The sequence below is a fragment of the Falco rusticolus genome, chromosome 11, assembly GCF_015220075.1.
Source record: "Falco rusticolus isolate bFalRus1 chromosome 11, bFalRus1.pri, whole genome shotgun sequence".
In the NCBI taxonomy this organism is placed as follows: domain Eukaryota; kingdom Metazoa; phylum Chordata; class Aves; order Falconiformes; family Falconidae; genus Falco; species Falco rusticolus.
In genome coordinates, this window is record NC_051197.1 from 3462526 (window position 1) to 3471334 (window position 8809).

Here is an 8809-nt window from a genome sequence, read left to right on the forward strand (position 1 = left end):
GGATATAGCCAGGGATAAATAAGACAGATGCATAGTATGCCTTATAGGGTGAATTTTCACATGGGTCTTACTCACTGGGAAACCACTTTTCAGGCAGCTGTTATTGCTAGCATAAACTCACCAGGGAGTGCAAGATTTGATGGAATGTGGTTTTGTTCCTTAGGTTGTGATAGCCTCCTGGAGTTCTAATAGAGAAGTATGAATGGCACTTTATAAGCATGGGAGAAGTTTAAAGATATTCTAATCTAGTAACAGCATGTGCAAAGTAGTGGGCGTGGGAGGGAGGGTCAGGGTTCTGCTGAGAGGAACAGTCTTCATGCATGTGACAGGGAAGAGATTTCTATCAGAAACTGGGTGTTAAGCAGTTTTGTGTTACTCAGACTTCAGAAGCAAATGTAATCTTTGCCTAACTTTAATTATTTGATTATTTCTTTATTTGATTTGCAAACACACTGATTTAAAATAGTGCTTGTTTTAGCTGAGCACATCTGATGCACTGTTTTGTGCTGCTGCAGTAGGCCCTTAGTATGGTGAACAGAAATAAGAATGGAATTCTGAAAATGATGATGCTGAAGACAGTGTAAGCTGTCTTTAAGACCTTAAAAATGAGCTGAAAGTGGCTCTAGAACAGATCAAACCAAAATGAAGTGGTTCCCTTTGAACCTATATTTTACACTTGTGATTCAGTTATAGCTGGAGACCTGGGAACTTAACGGTTCTAATAACTTGAGTGCAGTGCTTGTTCCCTGACTCACAAAGGGAAATCAAGCTTTAACTCTTTTGTAGTAGTTTTTGCTTCCTAGTGTTTGTTTAATTTAACAGTCCTTGTTGGATACATGTCCTTATAACGGTTCGTTTTCCCTTCTCAGCTGGAAAAAGTATTACAGCAGGGAGATATTGGGGAGTGTGCAGAGCCTTATATGATTTTTAAAGAATCTGATGCAGCAAAGGTAAGAATGTTTTTGATGTTTTGATTAAAGACGCTACAAGTGATTGAAGGCATTTTGTTATTAACAAATTAAACATACATTATTTTCTTTTACCTTGGACTTAACAGCCACTGATACTGTTCCTGTTGTTAGAAGGATCCATTTTTAATTAAGAAGGCAGTCAAATTCTAAAGGCCAAAAAGGAGTCAAAGACCCTTGAATCTTGATGCCTTGTTGGGGTAGAGTAGTTAAAGGTCATCGGTTTTTGTAGCTGACAGGGGAGATGTGTGGTTACCATCAAGCTCAGTCATCTGTGATTCCCTGTCCCAGAGGATCAGCTGTGTGCGTACAGCTGGGTCAAGTGAAGGCAGCCTTTGATGCAGTAAAATTTCAACTTTTCCATTGCTTCTGCAGCTTAACCCCATCACAGTACCTCTACCTTCCTCTAGAAGGGTTGGAAAGTGGATGAAGTAAGTTAAGAGGAGATTCTCCTTCAGGCCTGGTTTTGAATTGCAGCGTATTTCTGTTTGGTTTTTTCTGCTTTTTTCTGCTGATTTTTGTTTTTTGTAATATTGTAAAGAAAGACCACACTCAACAGCAGGATAAAGCTGTCTTTTTTACATATAGTAAGGGCAGTTTTAGATTTTTATACTTTAGTGTTTGTGGTTTTCATTAACAGTGTTCCTTTAATTCCTGTCTTTAACAGTTTGGGCATTGTCCTGGGAATTGTGAAGTGCAGTGGATAGCATTGTCCTGCCCCAGTTTGGCGGATTCTTTGTCTTTCCCTCATTAAATCCATCCCTTTTAAATGCAGCCTGTCTCCTTGCAGGCCTGAAAGCAGAGGTTTCCACACAGGGAAGAATGCCATCTCATTCTCTGCCGTTGGTAGCTGGTTGCTCTTTGCAGTATATTGGAGTCTGAGTGGGAATTGCAGGTTTGGTACAGTCAGGAGCAAACAGGAGTGCTGCTGGCACCTGCAGAATTCACTGACACCTGGACTATGGCCTTTCCTTGATCTTTTCACCCGCAGGCTACTATTTGTTTTTCTGAAATGCTTTCTCCAATACAACAGTGATTACAGCATAGCAAATCTCTGATGTTACTAGCAGTCAGAAGGAGAAATCTCTTAACTTGAGCTCAGTATGCTGTTTTACAACTCCAATTTGTAAGATGTGCAAGTGAGCTTGGGAAGGAAACCTTGGGTAGATAAGATGTGAAGTGGTGCTTAGGAATCTCAAAAATGGTTTCTTGTACAGTTGGGTTGAGCGAAGTGAAGATCAAAGTGTTATAGTGAGGACTGGATGAAGACGGAAACAGAGATGCCAGCCCTTCTTGTGATCAGAGGCTTTCCCTTGTGCTTTTTTCAAAGGAGATGGAATGTTCATTTGTTAGTTTCAATCAAACTCTAACAAAGTTCTGGCTTCCTAAAATTCAAATACATTTTTAGCTAAAGAAGTTAACATTTTTTGTCTACCTCTGTCTTTATATCACTGCACCACAATATGAAAAAATGGGTATTTTTCACCTCAGGTGTATAGATAACAAAAGTAAAAAACTACGTTTCCTGTGAACAATAAGTTGACATGTGGCTAAGTAAAGTTTTTGAATTGGATTTGCAGGATGCTTGGGAATGTAAGTGAAAAGGTGATTTTTGAAGATCTTCCAGGCAAAGTGCATAAGCATGTCCTGAACTAGAAGAATGTGAGAAACAGCGTGCTCTGTTGTTATCCAGCCCTCTGTCTGGGGGCTTGTTAGAGGCCTGTAGGCAACAACCTTTATAGAGCAAAAAATGTCTCTTTAATATGCAGAATTATGGAAAAGTCCTCCCATATTCCTCTTTTTCCTCAACAAAACTTGTATGATACTGCTTATTTGAGGAATGTTCTCAGTTTCCCATGCAACTCCAGATGATCTGAGCACCTGTTGCGTAAAATCACATTAAGAAATGCCATTTCAGACTTCACAGAGTAAAATTCAGCTTTTCTTGAAAGGGCAGTGGGCAGATGAGCTCACTGGGCTTTGACAGACTATTCAGGAGGTAACAGCATGAAGCCAGCCGCTCTGACTGTCCACTTGTCCTGTGTCTGGTGCTGTTGGCCTGATGGCAGGTTCTGGGAAGCAGAAGTCCGTTTGCCTAGCGCTTAGTGATCCTCCTCTAGAAGGTGCTATTGAAGCACAAAATCATTGCAGGTTAGAAAAGATACCATTGTTACTTACCAGTCCTGCTAAAAGAATCTTTTTGTTCCTATTCCTCTCCTTTTAATCTCTTGGATTGAATATTTTCTTCATAGAATAAAGAAAAGTTGGAAAAACTGAAATGCCAAGCAGAGCAGTTTTGCCAAAGACTAGGCAAGTATCGCATGCCTTTTGCCTGGACGGCCATTCATTTAATGAACATTGTGAGCAGCGCTGGAAGTTTGGAAAGAGATTCCACGGAAGTAGAAGTTGGCACAGGAGGTACAGTATCTGGCGTCTGCATGAGGGAATGTGGACAAATCCAGAGTTTACTGAAGTCTTGATTCACACCCTGTAGCTGCCATTGCTCCTTTTATCGCTTTCCTCCCCCTGCCCTAGGCCTTCTGGTAGTCTTGGGTCATGGTTGAAATAAAACAGAAAAGTCCATGATAACAAATGGATTTATCTTTCAAGGATTTTACAAGCAAACCATCTGTTATATTATTTAAAACCAGGCTTCTAAGACTGAGAGAGCGTTACAGGCTGATGAACATTTTCCAAAGGAGTGGATTAATCTTTGTGAACCACATAGCTCATCTGAAACTGCTCTTCAGCATCCCCAAAACTGCCAACTTCATCATCTTTCAGAGCAAGAGAAATACATAAATCTCCACACGATAAAGACTTTTATAATAGCAGTAAGGCACTGGGGTGAGGTTGCTGTGAGAGGAGCAGAAGTAGTCAGCTGTGCTTCATAGCCTCCTGAAGCCTCAGGAGTGTGATTGTCTTAGCATAACCACCTCTTCTATCACGCTTATTGCATAATTTCCAAATGCAGCACCTATCTTCTTGTGTAGAAAATCCTGGTTGGAATAAAAGTAGGCTCTTGGACTATTGTTTTTCTCCTGTTTTTTAATTCCTCCCCATTTTTGTTTTTTGAAGAACGTAAAGGATCGTGGTCAGAGAGGCGGAATTCCAGTATAGTCGGAAGGCGTTCGTTAGAGAGAACCACAAGTGGGGATGAGGCTTGCAATTTGACCAGTTTTAGACCAGCTACTCTGACAGTGACAAACTTCTTTAAACAGGTATTGTATGAAGCTATCTAATTAAGGAGTTGCTCCTTGGACAGAGTGATTTGATCATGTGAAGTCAATTTAGACCTGAATGATTAATTTGTGATGCTCTCAATGCATGTAATGTCTGTTCCCTGATCACAGGATGTCTTTGAACAGCACGCAGCAGTTTTGTTACATCATGTGCTTAATTCTGCCAGCAGTGGGTCCACAGTAGATCGGTGGATTCTTTCAATAAGCCTACTGTGAATAATTATGTTATGGAATTTTGAATTATTAGCTGGTTTTGACCTGAACAATAAAGCATCATTATGGCATAGTGACTTGGCCACTCCAGCTAATAGAACTGGGTCTTCCCAGAAGAACGCCAGTTTATTTTGCTCCAGATTTATCTAACATGCACTGGATGGCTTTCTGGTACACGTGTTTGGAAAAATGTGCATGGAAGCAAGTTCACAAAACCTGAGGATAACTTCATTGGGTTGGGATGTACCAAAAAGTATTCTAGGTGTTTGTCCTGGTCTAGGAATTGCATAGCCTTTATCACGATGGTCAGTTGGCTCCTTCAGTTTCATTGGGTGATAGACAATCCTGGTGAAACATCAGCAGGCTCAGAACCAGGTTCATCAATGTGGTTTGAGGTTGGCATCTGTTCACTGGACACAATCAGGGATACCTGAGATAATAAAGCATTTCATTTCTGAAGCTGCTTTGCTGAGTGGCAGTTCTTAGCCAGAGCTTGGGTTTTTCCTGAGAAGCAGTAGAAAACACGATTAAACAGAATAAAATTTTTAGTTAAGCCTAGAAAATGGTTTCAGTCTACTAATGTTTGCTAAGATTTGCTTAATGCCACATCTGGTTAAAGAAAATTGTTATTTTAATGTCACCTTTGTGTATAAAAAGGGATTTACTAGTATACAAATGGGATTTTTTTGGCTGATTTCTTGATCACTGAGAATACAAAGATGTAGATTCTATATACTGAAAGTTGGTTAAGCTCTTCTGGGTTTTTTTTTGATTGTTTTGGTTACGTGCCACTTTCACTGTGGGTAGCCATCCAAAGTCTGCTTTTAAATACAGTAGTGTAAATAAGGAGAAATGTCATCAAGGGCATCAAGTTATATTGGTGCAAACCATGTGAGCGGAGGGTGACTCATGACTCCTATGCTCCGTGCTTTCATGAAACTCAGTGTGACTGAAACTGGGCTCTGGAGACGGTATCCCTGGGGCCTTAGAGACACAGGGCAGCTCAGGAAGTTCCTTTTACTTGGGGTGTTCACAAAATCCAGTTCTGTAATGTATTCACCCAAAATGTAGAAAGTAAAAATTAAAAAATATTACAGCATTGGTGATGCAGCCATTCCACTGACCATGTTTTGCAGCCCTCTTTGTAAGGTACCCCAGTTCAGACCTGGTCACTAAGTTAGTCATGATTTACAAATTTATTTACTTCGTTGAGGTTGTTTTCACTTGGCAACTTTGAAGGAGCTTGTTTTATTAATTTGTCCTTTAAAAATTGCTGAATGTTGATTGAAAATTTTGGTTCTGATTTAAGATTTAAGTTTCTGATTCTTCTGTGTCTTTTATTTTTTATCTCCCCTTCCTTTTCTCCCACTGAGTACAACTAATTGAATACTACCCAGCATTTTTCTCCTTCTGTTTGCTTCTTTTTTCATATTGTGATTTATTACCTTTATTATCAGATATCTTCTACTTTTGGATAGTTAGAGGGTGGCAGTCACATTTTCTATAATGTTTCCAAAATTAACAAAATTCTGGCCTACTAGAATGTGGCACAAGGAAGCCTGACAACAGACTCCTTCCAGTTCCCACCGTTTCTTAACACTTCTCCTGAAAAGTAAGGCTTTTTTAGACTCAAACCAAAGAGAAGGCAGAGGAGAAGGAATGAGGATCACTACCTGAATGACGGATACTTTTTCAAACTATTATACTTGCTAAAAAGTGGATATTTTGGGGAAATCTTTTAACAGCCATTTTCAGATTTGAAAAAGATAATATTGATGGGGAGAGAAAAGGTTTTCAATGAGAAGTTCCTGCAGCTGTCATGATGATTAATAAGGAAAAAAGGAAGGAAAAGGATGGAGAAATGAACTGTAATTTAGCATGTTAATGTTAACACCTTGTTCTGGGAAGGTACATTTTGATATCTCAGAGGAAAGAGGCTATAGTATTAGATGGTTTATTCATTCTCTCACAATCCTGAAGTGTTGTGTAGACAAGCATTTTCTTCCTGACATCCAACAGGAGGGTGATCGCCTGAGCGATGAAGATTTGTACAAGTTCCTTGCTGACATGAGACGGCCATCATCAGTGTTACGGAGATTGAGACCCATCACAGGTAATGAGCGGGATCTTTTTGGCTCACATTTGGTGTTAAGGTATGTGGTTCGTCCTTCCCAATTGCCACCCAATTCTTGTAAGTGAGCAGATGAAGAAACCCTCAGAAGTCATCAACAGCAATTCCTGGAAGATGACGAGCACTAAAGATGGTGTTTTGGCAGGTTTTCACTGGTACGTGTGCACATGCAGCTCCTGTCACGCAGAGGAGTATCTGTGAGAAGAGGGTGCAAGCCCCAAGGCACTAAACCCAGCACTGAGGAGCCTGTTTTCCTGAGTAAAATACCACTCTAGCTGAGAGGAGTTCTTTCTCCTGGCTCCCACCTGGTTAATAGGAGCAGTCTCCACCTCTGTTTGAGAAAGGGAAATAAAAACTCTGGCACACCAGCAGTGAAAAATCACTGGTCCCTGACCTGTGCTATTCCTGACAATATTTACTTAACCTGTTCTAAAAATCTCCAGGGACAGCAATCCTGCTGCTTCCTTAGATCATCTCTCCCAGCACTCAGCTGTCCTTGTAGTGAGGTTAGGTATTAAGAAAACTTTGCAAAATTATCTTGCTACAAATTAATCTGATTATGGTCTGTCATGCCCTCAAGGCAGTTATCACGGCCTTTCAAGTACTTGAATACTGTTATTAGTTCACTGTTATTCACCTCTGTTTTGTAGCCTAACCAATCTCAGGTTTTTTTCAACCCTTCCTTAAAGGTTGTGATTCTAAATATGCCTGTTATTCTTTGCTAGAGTTTCTTTAATCTGCCCATGCTTTTCTTCAAGCACAGTGCTCTAAACTGGTTGTTCTGCTTCTCCTAAGACCTCATGCCAAGCAAAGCAGACTAATTTGTCTCCATTGTCTTACACATGACACTGCACTAATATGTCTTAGAATGGTTGTGGCTTTCTTCTGGACATTGGCTTATTGTCACTGCGTCACCCAGGCCTTTTCTACAGAGTTGATCCATGCCAATTATTTTTGGAGGTTTTGTTTGTATGTTTGCCTTCTCCTACTTAATGCAAGTCCTTTGCTCTTTTTTATGTTTCATCTTAGTCATTTGATGCCATTTCTCCCATTCTCCTGTCTTCTAAGTTTTTACAGTCATTCCAACCTCAGTGCCATCCGCTAGCAGTAAGTGTGCGGTCAGTACTGTCACCTGACTTGCTAAGGAAAACATTCAATAGTCTTGGTATGGATTATCTTTCAGCAGCTCCTGATGCACCCTTCCAGTTTGATAGGCAAGATTCCTTATGAGACTTTGAGTATTATTTCTAACTATGGTTGGGCCTCCCAGTAGCATTATTTAGACTGCATTTCCTCAACTTGCCTATGAGAACAGTATTTGGGACTTGTTAAGATACATCTCTTCTGTTGGTTCTTATTATCTGATGTCCCGGTCGCCCTAGATATCGGTTTGATTCTCTGTTACTTGTTTTTAACATGTCTGCATTGGTTGTAATTTATAATTTGTTTAGTTATGATATTAATATATAGGATATTAACCTAAAGGAGCAAAGCGTGAATATAGTTTTTGATTTAAATTAACTTCTATTTATTTTAATAAAACCATTTTCTTCTTACAGCGCAATTAAAGATAGACATATCTCCGGCTCCAGAGAATCCCCATTACTGTCTAACTCCAGAGTTGCTGCAAGTCAAACTTTACCCAGACAGCAGAGTTAGACCTACAAGAGAAATCCTGGAGTTTCCTGCCAGGGATGTCTACGTTCCAAATACCACATACAGGTTAGAGTTTTGAAATACATTTCACGTTTCAGGGTCTGAGACTGGCAAGCCTAGAAATTCCTACCTTATCATCTGGTTTGTTGCAAAATTTGCTGTATCAGTAGGTCTGCTGTGCCAGAGGCACAAAAAGGGTCCAGACTGACACAGCAGAAAACACACAGTTGTGAAGGGACAAACACATCTGCATAAAACTTGGCTGTGAACAAGAACATGAGGGAGGTTTCTCCATTTCCCAGAATTCACAGTGAAATTTAGCTGAGTTCTTTTCAGTTTTATGTAGATTCTTTTGTCTGCTAAAGTCATAATTGTCTTACTGGTTTTACTCTTTTTGAACACTTTCAGTGCCTTTTTTTCTTTGAAGTTAGGGTTAAAAATGAAAAAAACCTGCGTCATTGCTTCAGTCATATTTCCATTCTGATTTAAAAATAATTTCTTTGTTTGCAATGGTTGAAAAAAAAAATCTTCTGAAGATCTGGAAGAAAGAAAGTGTCTCGGAAAACAATAACCTTTCTATAGCAAAGCCCAAGCAGGGA

General features: G+C 39.8%; 1 protein-coding gene across 7 annotated transcripts in view; it reads left to right on the top strand.

The window, feature by feature from the left end:
- Nucleotides 1-8809, top strand: part of DOCK7 (dedicator of cytokinesis 7) — a 106949-nt gene that overhangs the window by 33022 nt on the left and 65118 nt on the right. For all 7 annotated transcript variants that reach the window (XM_037404748.1, XM_037404753.1, XM_037404754.1 and 4 more), the window contains exons 10-14: nucleotides 870-950; nucleotides 3221-3386; nucleotides 4047-4189; nucleotides 6443-6536; nucleotides 8114-8276. In XM_037404748.1, the coding sequence (XP_037260645.1) occupies nucleotides 870-950; nucleotides 3221-3386; nucleotides 4047-4189; nucleotides 6443-6536; nucleotides 8114-8276 (647 nt within the window). The remainder of the gene's footprint in view (nucleotides 1-869; nucleotides 951-3220; nucleotides 3387-4046; nucleotides 4190-6442; nucleotides 6537-8113; nucleotides 8277-8809) is intronic.